Genomic DNA, 21,750 nt, shown 5'->3' on the forward strand with positions numbered 1-21,750 from the left:
GACACACACGGTTCATTCAGGAGCAGTCATCCACTTATCTGTTACCGTGGCGATCGGCATCACACACAGATTTATGTCGGGTCGAATGGGTCAAACATGGTGCTGTGATTTCCCCGTGTGTGTGTGTGTGTGTGTGTGTGTGTGTGTGTGTGTGTGTGTGTGCACCTTGTCACCACAGCAACAGATAAGCAGGTGATGATGGTGTTCAGTGAATCAGGAATCAGCGAGCCACCGCTGTGTGGAGTTAGTGTGTCAGAGCGGCTTTATGAAAAAACAAACCTGATTTATTTATCTGCTCCTCAACTAAAGGCCTGAAATAATCATTTAATTAAATAATTAACCCTTTCCTGTTGGCTACCACTAAGAACTAGTGCGTGAGATCGAGATGCCTTCTGGAAGATTCTGTTGTGTTTAGAAAATGACATCTGGTTGAAAAACATAAAAATTCAGCCTTGAGACATTTGTCACACATTTTTTTTTATGCATTTATGTTTTCACCAATAGCATTACCATAGCAACCAGAGGTCACGCCCAGTCGAGCGTATGCATAATTTTATCCAGAAGAAAATTGCTGTGCAGCAGATGCAATGCAAAGTGGGATGAGTGCAAAATATAAAAAGTATTAAGCTGATTTCCCACTGGCCAAACGTCACCCAACTTACTCTGCAGTTTGCTGCAGCAGAACCAGAGATTAGCTGTGGACAGACACGGAGATGCACACACACACACACACACACACACTCACACACACACACACACAGACACACACACACAGACACACACACACAGACACACACACACACACGCACACAGACACACACACACACACACTCACACACACTCACACACACACACACTCACACTCACACTCACACACACACACACACACACACACACACACACACACACACACACACACACACACACACACACACTCACAGACAGACAGACAGACAGACAGACAGACAGACAGACAGACAGACAGACAGACACACACACACTCACACACACACACACACCGGTCACGATCATAATAATACCAATTACTAGATATTAGACAAAATTCCATGAAAAAAACAGCTCATTAGTATATCTATCCTGGGCTTTCGACTGTTATCACATGATCTTCATCACTAGATGGAAGTTGAATTTTGGAAGTTCTAATTTTAAAAAGCTTTAAAGGAGTCATCACCTGGTTTTATACGTATCCAGCCCCCCTTGGATCGCTTTGGATCAATTCGTAAAACTTATTAGAAAAAAAAAAAAACATTTTAATCAAACATTGAGCTTGTTCTGACCCTTTTTCGTACCGCGATTTTATCACGCGAGATTACGCGCGAGGTTTTGACTGGTCCGGATGTGCATTGTATAATATGTAATGAGGCGCGCGTTGATTCGCCGCAGGAAGGACAGAGCCGGGGGGGCTTGCCTGCATGCAGACTCCAAAACATAAACAGCCCCCTGTCATGGCGCACACACTAAATGACGAACCTTACGGAATTCAGGCATTTATGTACGAACCAGAGTCGGAACCCGAACCGGAGAGTGAAGAGCCAGAGACGGTTGAAGAGACACGTTTACAGCAGGACGTCAGGTAGCGGACGGGGGGGGGTTGGGTGGTGAAAGAGGGGTGGGCTTATGCAAGTAGCCTCCACGGTGACGTCACCGTAGGCGCAGAATCAAAATCTCGTGCTTTAGGAATGCACACCCTTGTGTGCTATTCCTGTTCGGAAAAAGAGCAGAAGCGAAAAAACGGCGCCACTTTCAAACTCCAGCCTTTCAGGCAAGTTTCAACTGAGGTCAAACACAGATATGCATGTTTTAACAAGAGAAATTGCGATTTCCTGGTGATGACTCCTTTAAAAAAAATCAAATAATTGACCTTGTTGTGAACCGGCTGAAAAATGTCCAGCGAGATCCTCACGCACCGTTCTGGTTGTTGTATTCTTGCTTCCCTACATTTTAAATAAAGTTCTGTCACTTTGAATAACTCAAACGTACGAAGACGAAGGCGGGCAGCGACCCGGGGGAGTTAGGACCCTGCAGCCCTCACAGAGGGCGGGCGGACCTGGACGGACCTAATTTGCTCAGGTGTGATTACATAACGCTTCCTGGTAAATGTTCCTCCAATGAGACGTGACGCACGGGCCTGAAGGTCGCCGCCCACGACAACACCTACATCCTGTCTGGGCAACACACACACACACACACACATAGGGAAACACACACACTCTTAACGGCAGCCAGCCGTGCACTAATTTAGCTGCTGTAGGTTGCCGTGGTAACATTTCCGTGGCAACTCAGCGTCCCCTCCCTCCTCCTCCTCCCACTCTCGTCTCCATCCGACAGAGCAGCAGGGCGACAGGTCCACGCTCTTCACGGACGCCAGAAAGCAGACATCCTTCATGTTCAAACATGAAACGATAAACTGATCTGAGAGCTGCTCTGGACTCCCACACGACGCCTGCAGAGCAGCTCCACATGTTCACACGAATAACTCCTCAAAACTGTGCAGCAGCTTTCATCCGCTCATCTGTGAGGACACGAAACGTTTCCCTGCAGACCAGCGACCCTCTCCTGTTTGTTCTACCTTCATGACATCATCATGACATCATGTGTTCAGTGGATTTAACCAAGCTGGATGAACCCAGAAGTATTGATCTGTGATTTAATATCAATAACCAGATGAAAAGGATGCTGAAATAACTCCATCATGATGGTGATCAGTAAAAAGTGCTGAGTCATGCTTTGTTAGGTCTGTCTGCAAGACCACAAGATAACTACTGTTAAAACGCTGGTTTTCTGAATTGAGTCTGGTTGATGGGTGCTAGGCTACGCTAACATTGTAGCTGCTCCATCAACACTCCAAATAAGGTCATCGAGACATTAAACTAGTGGGGAAAAAATAATAATAATAATAATAATAATATATATATATATATATATATATGTATAAATATATGTATATATATATTTGCACAGTGAGAACTATATTTCTTTCAAGATGTAAACCATTTGAATCTAACCCTCCGTCTTCACCATCATGTTACTGCTTCTTCTTCTTCTTGTTATATAAGAGTGGAGGTATCGGGGCAGGTGGAGGGTACTGAGTCCTCCAGGCGTCTTCGTCCTCGTGATCCTCCGACCTGATGGAGGAGCCGTGAACGAGTGTGAAAATAAATCCCGTCCCCGGCGACGCGGAGCTGCAAGCTTTTATCAGGTTCTCAGTTTGAAGATAAAAGAACGGGAATCTGAGAGCGGCTGCAGAGTCCTGAGACACCTGGGTGGATTACGAGACCAGGTCCCCCAGACCCAGACGGGAAGACTCAACCCCCTCCCAGCAGACTGAACCCACTCACATTTTTTGTATCTTGTAGTCATTTAACGTCTCTTTGTAGTCCTTTTGAGTCCCTTTGTAGTCTTTTTGGATCTCTTTGAGTCCTTGTGTAATATTTTTGAGTCCCTTTGTAGTCTTTTTGATTCCTTTTGTGGTCGTTTTGTGTCTCTTTGAAGTCTTTATTTCTGGTTCTTTCCCAGGATTGGTGTGTGTGTGAGTGTGTGTGTGTGTGTGTGTGTGTGTGAGTGTGTGTGTGTGTGAGCGTGTGTGTACAGGAAGGACGCCTCAGTGCTGGTATGTGTGTCTTTAGCACCTGATGCCGTACCAGTGACACTATGTGAACTTGGACAGGAGCGTGTGAGTGTGGTCGGTACAGATGGAGGGAATACCAGCCTTGTTATCTGAGACGGTACATATGGGAGAGTGTGTGTGTGTGTGTGTCTGTGTGTGTGTGTGTGTGTGTGTGTGTGTGTGTGTCTTTAGCTCATGATATCACAGTGGAGTTATGCAAAGAGCTGATTCATAATTCACATGTCTGAGTGTTGAATGGCGGCGGACTTCACCATTGTTTCCACTGCGATGAACGCACACACACAAGCACACACACTCTACTCACACTCTCCTCCTTGACCTTCTCCATGGTGCAGGCAGGCAGTTGGCCCTGCAGTGGTGGTGGGGAAACCCCGTTCTGGTCCATGGCGACAAACAGCTTCCCGTTGATGTTCAGAGTCGGATAAAAAACCTGGAAACGACAGAAGTGACTTCAGAACCAGGACTCGCCACACGGCACATTTTTTATCGTGATTTGATTCCTACACCTTTTCCAAATTCAAGCACTTTTCAAGCATTTCCATGCTTTTCCATGCTTTTCCAGCCCCTTCCAGCTGTGGTAAACTCCATATTTGTATCAATCCAATGGTCAGTATTCAGTCTACTTATTATGTCACTTGTTCATCACATTAAAGGAGATGTTATTGTCCTCTAAACAACCAACATGATGTTTGGAGACAGCTTTTTACAGAAGGACCACAAATGAAAGGAAAACTAATTCCACTAACAGATCCACAGAAATATAATCACCAACTATTTTCATCATCTGTTCATTATCAAAAGTCATTTTTCATAAAGAAATGTCAGAAAATGCTGTTTTCAGTCCCTCAAATATGGAGATCTTCTTTTCTCTGTTCTATCATAGATGTCATCACATACAACACACATTTCAAACACTTTATTCTACATCCAAGCACTTTTCAAACCTTGAAAACACTACGCTAAAAGTGTTTTCAAGGACTTCCAACACCCGTAGGAACCCTGTAGATTACTTTTTATTCTCAGATAGTGTTTAACGGTGTAATCACACCTGGGAGTTCCTGCTGGCGTTGCTGTAGGTGCTCGGGCGTCGCTTGGGCCATGGGTGGGGCAGGATGCCGCTGAAGGTGCCGCCGCTGTAGGTCCTTCCCCCGACGCCCTCCACCACGTCCCCCGGGACGCTGTACTCGTCGTCGGCCATCTCGCCCTCCGACCCGCGGCTCCTCAGGCGGAAGTTGAAGATGGAGGAGACCTGGCTGCTCCGCCGCGTCCTGGTGGAGAAGGAGCGGGCGAGGAGCGGGTGGAGCGGCTGGAGGCCAACGGAGGAGAGCGTTACTTTGAAGGCGTTACGACTAAACAGAAAACACAGGAAGGTCAGATCCTCCTGGCGTCGCTCACCCTTCCCCCGTCCGTCAGGTCCACCTGCAGCAGCTTCTCCTCCGACAGGTTGGACTCCACGTCGGCCATCCCCACCAGCGCCTGGCTCCGCCTCCGCTCCTCCACGCCGTCCAATGGCAGGCCAAACGGGGAGAGCTCCGGTGACATCAGCGAGTCCGTGTCGAGAATTTTCTGGGCAGCAACCTGGTGGAAGGAAAACACGTCTTTAAAATGCAGTCGGGAAACATTTACAACTAAAAACTCTGTTATTAGAAATGTATGAATTTATATTTATACGTAGATAAGAATGAGCAACAAGCGGACACTGTTTCTGAAAAAAAAAAAGTTTCTATACAACTAAACTGCTTGCTTACTAACTACCTAGCTACCTAGCTTACTAACTACCTAGTTTACCAACTACCTAGGTTACTAACTACCTAGCTACCTAGCTTACTAACTACCTAGCTTACTAATTACCTAGTTTACCAAGTACCTAGCTTACTATCTACCTAGCTTACTAACTACCTACCTACCTAGTTTACTAACTACCTAGCTTACTAACTACCAAGCTACCTAGCTTACTAACTACCTAGTTTACCAACGACCTAGCTTACTTACTACCTAGCTACCTAGTTTACTAACTACCTAGCTTACTAACTACCAAGCTAGCTAGCTTACTTACTACCTAGCTTACTAACTACCTACCTACCTGGTTTACTACCTACCTAGTTTACTAACTACCTATCTACCTAGCTACCTAGCCAGACATCTGTCTCCGGCGTCCGCTCTCTTCCTGCGGGGCAGTGACATCACTTTACAGCTCCACCTACATGTCCTGTCACCATAACAACTAACAACAACCACCATTTTCTTTCGTCCTCGTCACATGACCCCTGAGAATGGTTCTATGTCCGTTTGGACCGTTACATTGGGATCGGCAGTAGGAAGGAAGTCGCGATCGGACGCCGTCGGCTCACCTGCTGCTCCTTCTTCAGCCGCTCCATGGCGACCTGGAACTCCCGCTCCTTCTGGCAGGCCTCAGCGATGGTGGCCTGGTTCTGCTCCTCATATGCCATGGCGACCACAGCCAGGATGAGGTTGACGAGGTAGAAGGAGCCAAGGAAGATCACCACCACAAAGAACACCATGTAGGTCTTACCGGCCGAACGCAGTGTCTGCAAGAACAAAAAACTGTTTCAGAAAGTCTTGGCGTGTCGTTTCCCAGTAGTCCTACCTGGTGGTAGAGGTTTTCCCAGTAGTCCTACCCTAGTTTTCCCAGTAGTCCTATCTGGTGGTAGAGGTTTTCCCAGTAGTCCTACCCTAGTTTTCCCAGTAGTCCTACCCTAGTTTTCCCAGTAGTCCTACCTGGTGGTAGAGGTTTTCCCAGTAGTCCTACCCTAGTTTTCCCAGTAGTCCTATATGGTGGTAGAGGTTTTCCCAGTAGTCCTACCCTAGTTTTCCCAGTAGTCCTACCCTAAGTTTTCCCAGTAGTCCTACCTGGTGGTAGAGGTTTTCCCAGTATTCCTACCCTAGTTTTCCCAGTAGTCCTACCCTAGTTTTCCCAGTAGTCCTACCTGGTGGTAGAGGTTTTCCCAGTATTCCTACCCTAGTTTTCCCAGTAGTCCTACCCTAGTTTTCCCAGTAGTCCTACCTGGTGGTAGAGGTTTTCCCAGTAGTCCTGCGTCATCAGTCGGAACAAGGACAGGAAGGCCCAGCCAAAGCTGTCGAAGCTGGTGTAGCCGTAGTTCGGGTTCCTCCCGGCCTTCAGACAGTCAAACCCGTCCGGACACTTCCTGCAACACAAACACACACAAACAAACACACAAACAAACACACACACAGACCTTAAAGCTTTTGTTGTTGTTTTGTTGTATCTTTTTTTCTCTTCTTTTTTCAAATGTATTATTTTTTTTTTTTTCTGTCATTTCTCTGTTATTATGTAGTGATTGTGTTGTATGTTGGAACTCCCCCCCCCCCCCCCCCCCCACAAAAAAACGTTTTTATTTTATTTGTATTTTATTTTTTTCATTTATTTTTAATTAAAAAAAAAAAAAAATCTAAAATTTGAATGAAAAAATGTAGTCCTGCTAATAATCCCCATTTTTTCCCAAACATATCTGGTTGATCAGTCTTTCCCCCGTGAACGGCGTCCCACTGCTTAGATCGCTGCTTTAACTGAGAGGAAGCTGTGTGGTGACATCGTTATTATAACTCTTCAGTCCGTCATCGGGAGATCTGACGGCGGCGTTCTGAACAGGAAGTGGGCGGAGGAACATTTCCCTCATAAATATCATCTGTCCGTCTCCTCCCGACACCAACAGCAGCTCAGTTCACTTTGACTGAAGGCTTGTTATCACCGTGAGACTGACCAACACACACACACACACACACACACACACACACACACACACACACACACACACACACACACACACACGTCGCCGTGGAGACGGGGCAGATAACGTTCGTCATAATTGATATTCCACATTCATATCCCATCACATCCACCGCCGCCCACGCAGTCACATCCGCCGGTCAGCTGCTGCGTTCTGACTCGCCACCACCGCCAGATCACGACCAGCGCCGCAGCAGGGAGGAGGTCAAAGGTCAAGAAGAGAGAGATCATATAACTCTTAACGCCGGTTATGACCTCACATCAGAGTCGTATTTTTTAATTTCAGAACTGAATAAACTAATTTCTAGATGTGGAGCTCAGATACTCAATTACAAGTTTACAACATTTTTTATTGAAATCATAATTTTATGATAATCAACATTATATTGTGAATTATTTGGGCTTATTTTTGTCTTATTCCATTACTGTCTAAATTCTGATTTATTCCCCAAAACGTCCAAAAAAAAAGTAAAGTATTGACTCCTTTTTGTGTGGTTTTGTTAAATGAACGAAATACACAACAACATGTAAAAAACTGAAGTGAGAACAGGAAGTGAACCTTCGCTGACGTGGAACGAACGTCTGGTTGAATAAAAAAGCGCAGAGTCACAGATCGATTCATGCTGAGTCACAGCAGAAGGTTGCCTCTGTGCAGACGCTATCTGGGGGATTCAAACCGACAACGGCACCAAGCCCACTTGTGGTGACCCACCACGGCCGGCAACGCCCCCGGTGCCGGGCGCCGTCGTCACGGCAACAACAGCTGGGCTGCTTTTGTGAAAGCTCGTCGCCGGCCAACCTGCCTGTTTCTCATTATCACCTTAATACTCAACGTTGGGTGGCAGCTGGTTATTCATGGAGGAGTGGAGATAAACTGTCCAGTCATGGGAGTTTATATAAAACAGCAATGCATTATGGGATGGAAATCAAACAGGAGAGATGTTCGCTTTATGCAGATCAGCTGCTTTCAAAGAGGTTTATTGTTGTATTAATCTATATCAGTGATTAATGTGTACTATTATGTATTACTGTGTACTACTGGGTGGATTAGTAGTAGTACTGTATACTACTATCATGTATTTGTAGAGAGTCACTATATGAAATCTATAATATTTATCTCAAAGGAGGAAGTAGCATTCAATGATATGTTAGACTATTAAGTTAAAATGTCTCCATAATATTTTATAATTATTTTAATTAATTGTAATTCTTATCTATCAGTCAACTATTTATGAAGCTCAAGTCCATCAGATTGTTTTGTTTCCTTTTTTATTTTTCCTGCTGATGTTGATGTAAAACACTTTGTCACCCACGTTAATAAAGATGATATATAAATAAAGTTTTATAATATTAATCATCATCAACAGTATTAGATTTAAAGGAACATAATTAAAACGTATATATATATATATATATATATATATATATAATATTTTATTTTAGTCATTTAAATATATATATATATTTAAATGACTAAAATAAAATATAATAAAACTAACCACTAGATGAAAAGCCAGGCTTAACAGTGTCAAATTGTCTTTTACAGATGTTCACAATTAAATAATGTTAATATATAAACAATAACATTATAATGTAAATTCAATGGAATCAAGAAAAATAAAATATGAAAATAGAAATGTACACAGATCTGCTTGTCTTAATAAAAACACCACAAAATCCCCTGTTTTTCAGTGATTCAATTGCTACATTATTATTATTTTATTAATTAGGTTTCATCTATTTCTATTGTTTTGACTTTCATTCAGGCATGATAACCATCTTCTGTGCTTTGAACCTCCATTTATTTGATCTAAATAAACATTATATATTTTCACTCTGCATGTATATAAAGCTGATAGTGTATTTTGTTCTGGATATTAATTTGACTTTGTATGAAACACGTCGGTAAAGTTCCATCTCATCTGTTAGCTGATAAGAAAAAGCCTCATAATTACGACACGAGAGCAGCCGTGAATATGAATCTGACCTTTGAAGCGTTTAACTGGAGCAGTCAATTTCATGCCATTTGAATCTCAAACTAACGAACACAATTTGCATTATGAAACCAGCAGCCACTGGGAATCCAGCGTGTTCCCAGCTGCTGGCGTCCATGCAACAACCGTCCGGCTGCAGGATGACTCAGTGGAGTTTGTTTCACAGCAACACACACACACACACACACACACACACACACACACACACACACACACACACACACACACACACACACACACACACACACACGGTGACTACTGAGGTGAAAGTACACTCTATGGACCAAACGACCACATCATCTAGAAATCAAAAAGCTGTGGCTCATGCAAAACATTACAGTAACAACATTTTTAATGCAATAACACCGTACGACTCTCTGCCCTGCTTATCCCAATATTACGGTAACACCAATCAATTTTAATGCACTAAAAAGCAAGAATAAACCAATAAACCAATAAAATAACATTAAAGCAACAACATGAAGCAATTAATCAATTTAAAGTAAATGAAACATTCCAACTCACTGCACTGCTCATCCAAACATTACCTCATTTTTAACTACACTATAAATATTTCAAACCGCAAATTAGCCATTAATGAGCCATTAGCCTCACGTTGATAATACCTGCATTACAGTAAGAGCAGCTGAGGTCAGGTTACGGTAACATCCCATATCACAGCGTCAGTCTTCTCATCTGAACATTACGGTTTTAACCCGACAGATGGTTATGAATCCAATCCAATAGAAACATACCAGGGTGCTTCTGATCCAGAAAACAACAAAATAACCTGTGTAACACAAACTGTGTAATGTGATCATAAAAAGCAGAGTCGCTGCTTGTCCAGACACTACGGTAACAGCAATCAATGCTAACACAGTTAGAATTAGAGCTGATCGGAAGCTTTACAGTACAGTTATAACGGTAATAACGCGATAACAAAATCAAAATGGAGCTGCTGTTACAAACATTACATCACGATCGATGCTAACTGGATAAAAAACACAGTACACATGATTCCAAGGTTTACGGTAACGGCAGCCGAGGAAATTCTGGAGCAGCAGATATTACAAACATTACTGTAATAAGTGGAGGGTGAAGAATCGCAACAAACACTGCGGACAGCTGCACCGATAACAGCTAACGTCGGTGATGTCATCAGACACACACAAACACACACACACACACACACACACACACACACACACACACACACACACACACACACACACACACACACACACACACACACACATACACACACACACACACACACACACACTCCTGCCAAGTGAGTCAACCTGGCGGCATGTGAGTGGAGGTGAAGTGTGTACGACGGGTCGACTATGTGTTTAAGGGGCTCGAGGACATAAAGAGTGTGTGTGTGTGTGTGTGTGTGTGTGAGGTGTCGGACTGTGTGAGAGCCAGCAGTTATCTCTCACACACACCTCTGTCTATGTTAATGGAGGGGCGCCACTTCAGACCCCCCACTCTCACTAAAGGGGGCCCCTCTGTCCGACACTCAAACACACCATCACACACACACACACATGAACACACACACATCTGACAGGCTGCATTTAGTTTCATTTATCTGCAGAGTCAGAGTGGTAAAACAAAGTTCAGAATAATGATGAGTCATGTTTGGAGGTAAAACACTGTTATTGTTATTATTATTGTTATTGTTAAGGGGAATCTGTGCAGAACTCCACTGACGTTACAGAGAATTTAAAGTCGAGCAGAAACAGCATTTCATTTCATTTGATGGTTGATAATATCACAGACAGACAGACAGACGGACGGACAGACAGACAGACAGACAGACAGACAGACAGACGGATGGAGCATTACATTTTTACATTTTATCCTTTAGCAGCTAACTAGTTATGTAGCGAATGCTAACTAGCTAATGCCAACATGTGTTCATAAAGCTACAGTAGTTACTAGCTAAAGTTAACTAGCTAATTCCACCATGTTTTGGTGCGATCATTCACTGGTTACGAGCTACGGTTAGCTTGCTAATTGCACCATGTTTTCCTGCTAAAGCTACAATAGTTACTAGCCGACGCTAGCGTGCTAACTCCACCGGGTCGGCGCTCGGGTGTGAAGGAATATGTTGCAAAAGAACAGTCAAACAACTGTGTGAGACTGTCATCAAGCCGACACACACACACACACACACACACACACACTCACACACACACACACACACACACACTCACACACACTCACACACACACTCACACACACACACACTCACACACACACACACACACACCGGCTATTCTGGGAGATATCCTGGGGATTTCTGTGTGTGTGTGTGTGTGTGTGTGTGTGTTCACTTCATGTTCCCGCTGCCATTCAGTTCTGTTCTCCATGACCTCCTGCATGCACACACACACACACACACACACACACACACACACACAAACACACACCTCTAATTATAACACTCAGGTAAACTCGAGTCCGGGAGGAAGAGAGTACTTAGCATTGCTATAGCAACCGTATCCCAGTGCTGGTTGCCGGGGGAGATTGTTTTGTGCCATCTCTGTTGGGAGACTGTGTGTGTGTGTGTGTGTGTGTGTGTGTGTGTCCATGTTCCTCACACCTTATCGTGAACAAACTGCAGGTTAGAATCAGCCTCGGTGCCTCGATGGCAAAAACATGTCAAATGTTCAAAATTCACCACAGAGGTTTTTTTATATCGTAGAACAAAAACGTTAAAATCGACATAAAAAAAAAATCACATCTCAAAGGGGAAGGAACAGGACGTGCAAAAAAATGCTGACTAATGTCTGGGTTTTTAGGATAATGTTGGAACGGGAGAAGAACCGTCATGTGACTCATACAGAAGTTGTCATGGTGACGAGATACATTTTTATTTTGTACGAATTAGTTGGTTTACTTTATACTAATTAGTTAATTTACTTTATACTAATTAGTCAGTTTACTTTATATGAATAAGTCGGTTTACTTTGTACGAATTACTTAATTTACTTTATATGAATTAGTCTGTTTACTGTATACAGAAGTTTCTGCTACATCCGTTCCGACATAAAGATGGCCGCCGCTCTGACTGTGGATTTAAACGTCTCTTCTGCTCTCGTGTTATTTCTGTGAAACAGCTTCGAGGTGGAGTTCATATTAAATCAGACGGACGGATTGAAGACTCACGTTTAACATTTAACTAGTGTGTCAGAGGTCAGAGGTCACGCTGCGGGGCTGGGGGACGGGGGAGGGTTCGGGGATTTTTGGATGCAGGTCTGAAGTGGACTACATTAACTTCAGGTCAGCGCGGCGCTCTCAGTGTTTCCACGAGACGGAGCGAGAAAATCCCCCGGCTTTGATCGTTTTAATGTCTCATCAGTGACACAGCAGCTCCTGAAATAGCAGCTAAACTAGCTGTTAGCATCAGAGCCGGCTGGCTACGGACCAACACTTTGATCCTAGCCCTGTGTGTGTGTGTGTGTGTTTTTGTGCACAAGAGCGGCACTTTGATCACGACATTTGGTCACATTAATAACAGAGTCGTCTCCAATGTGTTATCATTAGAACATCTAAAGCATCCTGATTACTGAGCACTTATAAGGACACACACACACACACACACACACACACACACACACACACACACACACACACACACACACACACACACACACACACACACACACACACACACACACACACACACACACACACACCACCAGCCTGGAAAACATTTGTCAACATTGCAAACTCAAGACGCTGAAGAACAACATGAACTTCTACTGATGTTAACTTTTATGGCCTTGAATCCGTTATGATACACATTAAAGCAGCAGTAATATTAATGTTAATCACATGTACATTTTATTGCCCGTCAATACTTTTACAACTACAATAGTAGAAGTGCATTTGTTATCAGAATAAACGCTGTTTCAACATTTCACGAGTTTGTCACATTTTCATTTTAAAAGTTCAACTTGGTGCAGAACTGCGTCGTTCTAATTCAACAGCTCTTTGTTTCAGCGTTTCGTCTCTGATGGCGTTCATTGTGTTTGAGGAAAGTTGGCGCTGGTATTAAAGCAGAGGTCTACTATACGTGTCACTAAGGGAAATGCCAGCCTTCTGTTTATTTCGGCTTTTCATACCACAAAGACTTAAATGTTGCTGAGGAGAGATTCTTTAGTCCGGAGGGGGAAATGTGTCGGGCACAATTTCACTTTCTATAATGAAAAACCGCAGGAATAAAAGGCTACTTAACCTTTTCTGGACTGCCTTAGACCTCCTGGTCCTCAACAAAACCTTTTTCTAATTCACACATCAGAAGGCAATCTGGTTCTCAAGACTCTCGGTTGCCTCGGAGAGTTGCCGTCTCACAGTTTAAATACAAAGAGAACGGCAGGTAGCTTTAGCTTTGTTTGCACTTTTAATTATGAATCGGTCTGGAAGAAATGTTGCAAAAGATCGCAAACCCGCTACAATCTAAACTGTGTTTCACCGAACTCTGTACGTAGCTTTTAATACAAGTGTCAATGTCCAATCATCTGACTAATTTCTTGAGACTTTGCTATGTTGTTAACACTCAACAATAAACTCCGATAAAAACATTCCGATCTTTATTGGGTAGTTCATTTGCCGATCTTTCGGACGACATTCAGTAAAGACATGTGATCTGGCGTTATCTAGCGCTTCATTATGAACAATACGTTTGTGTTGGAATCAGCAGGAGGAGAGCTAGCTTAGCTGTTAGCAACTAGGGGGCTAAATACGACAGCTAATAGCTAGGTGCATTATGATGCGTTCAAGTTCTATTAAGTAAGAATGAGTATTAGGTGTAAGTCACCTTGTAAAATTGATTTACAAAAGAGATTTACGAGTTCTCATACATAAACGACTAATGTCTTCTGGAGAAGCCTTTGTGATTGTTGGACCAGAACAAACAGTTCTGATGAGTTTTATTTGTTTCTGTACAATGTTTCTGTCAACAGAGTTTTTAACGAGTATGTCTTGTAAATGTAAAGCAGAGCGGCCGGCGGCGCCCTCGGCGGCGGTGAAATCCCCGTGAAACAAGTCCCCGGGTGGCTCGTTACTCAGCGATGTGTGTCGGCATGCCGAGAAGTCGGCTTTGATCCGGAGACTCGTCTGCGTTCCCGGAGAAAGTGCTAAGTCATGTTGGGTTTCAGCGGCGGTGGCCAAATGGTTTATATCGGGGGGGAATGTGACGCTACAGAAATAGAACCTGAGGGGGCGTCGGGGACCGAGGGGAGACCACCGGAGACCACCGCGGACCGGAGACGTGGGTTTGAGATCAGCTCTGGGACCCTCCTCAGTCCTGCTGCCGATCAATACTCTCCCTTCAGATGAACTTCACAGAAATAACACGATCCTTCACTCCTCGTCTTCGTCTCGGCAGTTTGTGTGAACTTCCTGTTTTATTCCTGTTTTCCATTCTTACTCTGAGAAATCATCCTCGGCTCTAAACACATTATGGAATAAATAATAAAACTATTTAATGGAGCGCAACATATTAGCAGCTCTCAAAACATGTTTTTGTGGTTTTAACGCTGGATTGTCTATTTTATTCGGTGCCTTAAACAGTTTTCATTTGAGTAGCAGTTTTAGTTCAGTTTTAGTTTTGTCTCCTAACTGTCGTTATCAAACTTTTTTCTACAAAATTACATCCGCAGGCAAACGGCGTTCTCAATAACGTTCTCAGGCCAACACATTCGCTCCCAGTTAACGCTCTACGTTTTAAACACGTCGTTAACGTTGTAACGTCATTATTTGGCTGAAAATAAGTGCGTTTGTTACTCTGTGTAAGTTACAGATGTAAATTAAAATAAGCCAACATTGACTTTAATACTTTTTTACTTTAATCCTTTAAGAAAACTAAATGTGGCATTTTGGTTGTCCGAAAATGTCACTTGTGGTCGCAAAAGACCAAGATAGCGGGGATATAAACCAAGAAGTCAAGGAACGGAAACCACGTCAATGTGTTGCCACATTTTGGCAACGTCCAAAAGCAAAGATGGTCAAAGTCAAAAACCAAAATAGCGACAGCGAAAAAAACCTAAAACTGAGATATCGACAGCCAAAACAACGGAACTCAAAGCTTTAAAAAAAACGGCGAGGGGGTGACGGGTGGCGTCAGGTGACTTGGTCTATGATACTGAAAAAGGAGCTGGACTCTCCTGGTTTCCAGAGACCTCCAGGGTGAAGAGGGGCGGGCGGATGAGGTGAAGTCTACTTCCTGTGCAGAGTGACGCAGCATCGATGCAGGTGAACGCGTCGGCTTGCTGAGGCGTGAGGCGACATCGATCTCGGCTCTCTTCCCGCGTGTCGACGCCGTCAACTCGTTCTGTGTTAATAAATATTCATTTGTCCGAGAGCGGGTCCTCCCGCTGGGTCCTGTTTCATCTTTCATGCCGACTCCATCATTTACCTCTGTATCGTCTCTGCTGCCGCCGGACTGTTTACTCACGCCTGAACACACACGCAGCAAAGGCCTCTGGGAGCTACGGAAGCCCAGGAAGGACATCGGTAAGGTCGGTTCCTCAGTAACCGTTCAAACGGAGCAGTCGCTGCTTTATTTGATTCTACTTAAGAAACAAAGGTTTAAAAGAGGACAACTATTCGGATTAGAAACAGAGGTCGAGATCCAGAGAAGTAGGACCATTTTCTCATAGACTTCTATACAACCAGAGAGGAGTCGCCCCCTGGTGGCCAGCAGAGAGAAGTAGGACCATTTTCTCATAGACTTCTATACAACCAGAGAGGAGTCGCCCCCTGGTGGCCAGCAGGGAGAATAACAGTATAAGGCACTTCAGAACTAATAATTGGCGGACATCATCCTGTCGGCAGGAAGAGAAATTCAGGTGTTGTTGTATTTACAAGAAAAGGTGTTTTTATATTAAATTATATGAAAGCATTAAAGCACATCATATTTTCTGGCGTATCGTATTTTTTAATTTGCGTCCTTCTCGCCTCGTTGTGCAGCCCGACACCTCGGAGCTGGTGACCTGGTTCTCCCTCAGGGATCAATAAAGTCCATCTCATCCTCCAGCGTTCCTACCGCCGATCCACTTCATTCTCACGCTTCATCATCAAGAAGGACGGCTCTGCAAGTAATTCTTTCTTCCTTTGGTGTTTTAGTAGGGAGGAAACACACACACACACACACACACACACACACACACACACACACACACACACACTCATCTCCCCCTGGACAGCGTTTAGGTGGTGGAAACCTCTTTTGTGTCTTTGGCTGGACATTGGACAGATGTCACATTCACAACCTCCCAGAGAGCTCATAACTCAAAGTAAACACACACACACACACACACACACCCACACACACACGGGCGCACACACACACACACACACACACACACACCGCTTTGAAAACTGTTTTCAATATGGCAGTTGAGTTATTGATCAGGGCAGCTTTTAACATAATGTTTTAACCATCTATAACAGAAAGTGGTGTGTGTGTGTGTGCGTGTGTGTGTCTCTGTGTGTGTGTGTGTGTGTGTGTGTGTGTCTCTGTGTGTGTGTGTGTGTGTGTGTGTTGGAGGAGCATCAACATGGTGGCAGCAGCAGCAGAGGACACACTCTGCAACCAGCAGACATTAATGCTAAACTAATAGGACGGGACACAAGCACACAAACAGTCGGCGGTGCGTCTCCACGGCGACCACCGGCGGCGAACGCTACCGGCTAATGGAATGATGAATATCAGCGCCGTGACGCCGTGAATTCCAGGAAAATCGACCCCTTCGGCAGCTATTTCCCCAGAGTGGACTCGGCCATATTTCTCTCTAACTGCTGTGATGACAGCGGAGGAAGCTGGGTCAATGATGATTAAAACCGCCGCCGCTCCGATCCGCCGCCGCCGCCGCTGCTCTTTTCTTGTCACATTACGGGGGCGAAGTAAAGCTTTCCAGTTTCCAGCGATAATGAAGGAAAACAACCAAAAACACAACAACAACAACTTGTGGGCAGTGATGGAGAGCAGGAGGCGTCTGAGCCAGAGGCCGCGATGACATCATCGCTGGGCCGAGAATACAAAGAGTCCTTAATCAAAGAGAGGAAGAAGATAACTACGACGGCGTATCAGGACCGCTAGGAGAAAAAAACGGAGCCGAGAGAGGGGGGCAACATTCTGAGAAAAGGTTTACTACGATGCTAACAACCGACATCTATGCTAGCTAACGTCCCACGAATGTACGTATTTATGTTTGTAATGAATCATCCTAACGTGTGACAACGCCTCGTTAAGGTCCTTAGGGTGATGATGTTGATGCTAATTGTTGCTTTTATTTATATGAGGACAAATTGTCATCTTATGGGTTTTTTATTGATCGCGAGGTTGGGCTAAGATGCTAGCGGTAGCTTTCACTTGTCGTCATAGCAACGGCAAACATCCTGTCTATGCGGAACCAAGCAACTTGTTTATGTATCGGCTATGACAAGGTTAGGCTCCTGCTAGCATCTTAGCCCAACCACGTTGTGATGTATTAATTAGAAAACTCGCAAATTTGCGACTTTTTTTCTCCGGATATTGCCCCCCCTCTCTCGGCTCCATTTTTTCCCCCGACAGTGGCGATGTAATGATAACTAAATGATAAGTTGCGTTTGTCCTTAAACCAACAGGAACAAGTTGATGACTGAGGGTGAAAGCGGCCAATCACGTCCTCGCCTGCAGTCACACACATTTGGCCAAAACCGATGACATCACGCGTACGAGACGCCAAAAATCTGGGTTTTGGGTCCGACCCCGCGGAGCCGAGGAGCAGCAGCTCCTTCAGGTTTTTAAAGCTCCACCTGAACCTGATCAGGATCTGGTCCCCCCCACCCGTGGAGGTTTTTCCGGGCACGTCTACCTGGGATGCGACCCAGAACACGATCAGCATTATAAATCCCATCTGGGCCCTGGAAAAGGACTTGGGACCCCCAGGAGGAGCTGAAGGACACAACGGACGTTGCACCGCCGGCTGCTACCGGGGTAACGGGGAGGACGAAGACGAGGAATACGAGGAGGAAGACAACCTGTAACTTATTATTTAACTGTACATTTACTTTCACAGGGACTTTACTGTGTCTGTTTAGAAGTAAATGACACAGTAGAAACTGGAGCTACAGTTCTGAATGTACAGATATACAATGTTATAACAGTTTTGCACCGGTGGTTCGATTCCGGTCCCAGAAATAAAGCTGCCAGTGTTTGAAAGCGTCCCTCCCCATATTTAAAAATCCAGCGGGCAGCAGTGAAGTCGTTTTTTTAACCCGTTTTATATAAAAATGATTTTCATTATTTTTCTTTTTTTTTTGGCTCCAGGAAGAGAAACGAAATCCTGTGTTTACAGAAGGGAATTTTATTTTTTCTTCATCTTTGAGGATTTTTTTTTGGACTCGTCTTCAAAAACACGTCTGGTGCTTTTTGTTGTTTTTATTTTCCCAGGAAAATATTGGCTTAAATAATTCTGACTGGACCGCAGTCATTAATGCAGCCTGATGATTAATTGACAGATAAAAACTGGGACTAGCATCCGGCTCTTTAGAGGCACATTAAAACCGTCAGGATGGAAACAAAGAGGTCGAGCGTTTGGACGCCGTCCTGGTGAATCAGGTTGCTGCCTTCGCATCACTTCCCCTCAGCACACAAAAACACAAACAGGCTTCCTTGTGATGACCTCACAGGGTCACATGCTGCATGCCAGCGAGCTCCCCGAACGCCGATGCTAATTAGCGTCCCTAACGAGGCGGCTGTCATTCCGTGCGGTTGCCGTGTGCTCGCTGTGGTCGGCATGTCAGCAGAACGCCGCCGGGTCACTTTTTATTAACCACATCTGAATATCAGGGCTCCTCCACCTTCTCCAGAGTCAAATTCAAGCACTTTCCAAGCATTTCAAGGTGCATTTCCATGCTTTTCCAGCCCCTTCCAGCTGTGGTAAACTCCATCTTTGTACCAATCCAATGGTCAGTATTCAGTCTACTTATTATGTCACTTGTTCATCACATTAAATGAGATGTTATTGTCCTCTAAACAACCAACATGATGTTTGGAGACAGCTTTTTACAGAAGGACCACAAATGAAAGGAAAACTAATTCCACTAACAGATCCACAGAAATATAATCACCAACTATTTTCATCATCTGTTCATCATCAAAAGGCATTTTTCATAAAGAAATGTCAGAAAATGCTGTTTTCAGTCCCTCAGATATGGAGATCTTCTTTCCTCTGTTCTATCATAGATGTCATCACATACAACACACATTTCAAGACCTTTAGTCTAAATCCAAGCACTTTTCACACCTTGAAAACACCACAGTAAAATGCAAGTGTTTTCAAGGATTTCCAGCACCGTACCAACCCTGGAATATTCACCGACGTTGTGGACATTGCTGTTCTGAATCTAAATGATTTAAGTTTAATGAGAGCGGCTGATTGGCTCCGCTCAGCGGAGGACGTCTGAACGCCGTTCAGACGGTGAGTTTCCTCTCGGAGGGTTTGAGTCGTTCTGTCAGTCGGTTTCAGATCTGAAGGGAAACAGAATCCGACTGCGAGCCAGAGGAAATAATAAATATGGGAAACCACACAAAGCTTCAGGTGGTACGGCCTCAAACGGATAGAAACTCAAAACTCCGCTTCAAACCGGGACGTTAAAGTTATGAGATTGGGATGCAGAACGTTATTATCTCTCCTCCCAAACACAACATGGCTACCTGACCCCGAGATCTGCAGGTCATGTGACTTAAAGACCGTGGACGGAGTACGAGACAATGTCCCCTGGACGAAGACATGCAGTGGACACCACGTCTTTAAGCCTTTAGATCAGCCTCTTTGTGACTTGTGTCTCTTTGTGTCTCTCTTTGGTCATTTGGTAGTCTTTTTTTGTCTCTTTGTAGTCTTTTAGAGTCTCTTCCTGGTGTCTCTTTGTAGTCTCTTTATGTCTCTTTGTAGTCTTTTAGAGTCTCTTCTTGGTGTCTCTTTGTAGTCTCTTTATGGTGGTCTTGGACTGGATGTCCCCACCAGGTCCCAGTGATCCAGTCTGAGCAGCTGGTTGTGAGTCTCAGTATGTCAGAGTGGGTTAGCTCAGTGACCTTTGCCCTCGGGCCGGGTGGATCAGCGTCATGCAGATGCAAACACCACAGAGATCAACATCACTGTCATCGCCACTCGCTCCTCTTCCTCCTCTCCGATTTCTCTCCTTCCTCTCCTCTTTCTCCTCTCCTTCCTCCTCTCCCTCTCCTTCCTTCCTCTCCCTCCCCTTCCTCCTCTCCGTCCTCTCCTCACCTTCCTCCTCTCCCTCTCCTTCCTCCCTCTCCTTCCTCCACTCCTTCCTCCTCTTCTTCCTCCTTCCTCCTCTCCCTCTCCTCTCCTTCCTCCTCTTCCTCTCTCATAGACAGGTGTTTGATATAAATATCTCTTCCATCCCATAATGTTATCTCCTCCTGTTTGCCCTCGCTCCATCGTTTCCTCTCCTCCTTCTGTCTCCTCTAATACATCTCCCTCCATCGACTCTCATTTCTCCTTCTCCTCCTTCCCTCCTTTTCTGCTTCACCGCTTCTCTGTTAGCTTCCTTACTCGTCTCTCTGTTAGCCTGTAAGCTACGCGTTAGCATCTGTAGACAGGATTCACATGGTATGCTTGGCTAGCTTCATGCTAACTCCAGTTACATTGTTGCAACCAAAAGGCACTGCTTCGTTACGCATCTATAATTATTTAGATAATTTGCTAAATTGTAAGTAAAAGTAATTGTAAAGCATCAGAAAAAAACTACAAATGGACACAAACCGACTGCAAATCAACACAAACTGACTATAAATTGACACAACCGGACTACAAATCGACCAAATGGACTACAAATCGACCGGGAGACAAACAACAAAAGGAGACAACTACAAAGGATGTGTGTCTGGCTCTTAGGTGGAGAGGTGGTCGGGTCTTTTGCAATTATTTTTGTTCCCTCGTTAAATCATAAACAAAACAACAACAACCATTAAAGCCCAAAGTGTCACAAGCTATTAGCTTAGCTCATTAGCTAGCTTATAAAGCAGGAAATGACCACAATCAACTTGTCTGCTCATCTGCTGACCTGAGAGTAGAAAACCCAACATTTCAGCATCCGTCACCCACAGAAACCCTCCAACCGGCCGAGGCGAGTCGGGCATCGAACACCAACCCGTTAGCGGCGTCGCAGACGCAACTCACCCTGCGTCGCTGCTGTTCCCACAGATTAAGGCATCCTTGGCTCCCTCCACCTTGTAGAAGTTGTCTGGAAGAAAAACAAGATAAAAAGACGCTTTAGATCCAGTTTCATGGAGCACCGAATTCAAACGTAGC

General features: G+C 44.5%; 1 protein-coding gene across 1 annotated transcript in view; it reads right to left on the reverse strand.

The window, feature by feature from the left end:
- The window catches only part of LOC311029039 (sodium channel protein type 5 subunit alpha-like), a 92,098-nt gene that overhangs the window by 50,595 nt on the left and 19,753 nt on the right, over positions 1-21,750 (reverse strand). The window contains exons 8-13 of the mRNA XM_084033904.1: positions 21,619-21,682; positions 6,675-6,816; positions 6,001-6,198; positions 5,045-5,227; positions 4,698-4,955; positions 3,954-4,079 (exon numbers count right to left, since the gene is read on the reverse strand). Coding sequence (XP_083890030.1) covers positions 3,954-4,079; positions 4,698-4,955; positions 5,045-5,227; positions 6,001-6,198; positions 6,675-6,816; positions 21,619-21,682 — 971 coding nt within the window. The remainder of the gene's footprint in view (positions 1-3,953; positions 4,080-4,697; positions 4,956-5,044; positions 5,228-6,000; positions 6,199-6,674; positions 6,817-21,618; positions 21,683-21,750) is intronic.

This window comes from Eutrigla gurnardus (genome assembly GCF_963514095.1).
Source record: "Eutrigla gurnardus genome assembly, chromosome: 18".
Taxonomy (NCBI): domain Eukaryota; kingdom Metazoa; phylum Chordata; class Actinopteri; order Perciformes; family Triglidae; genus Eutrigla; species Eutrigla gurnardus.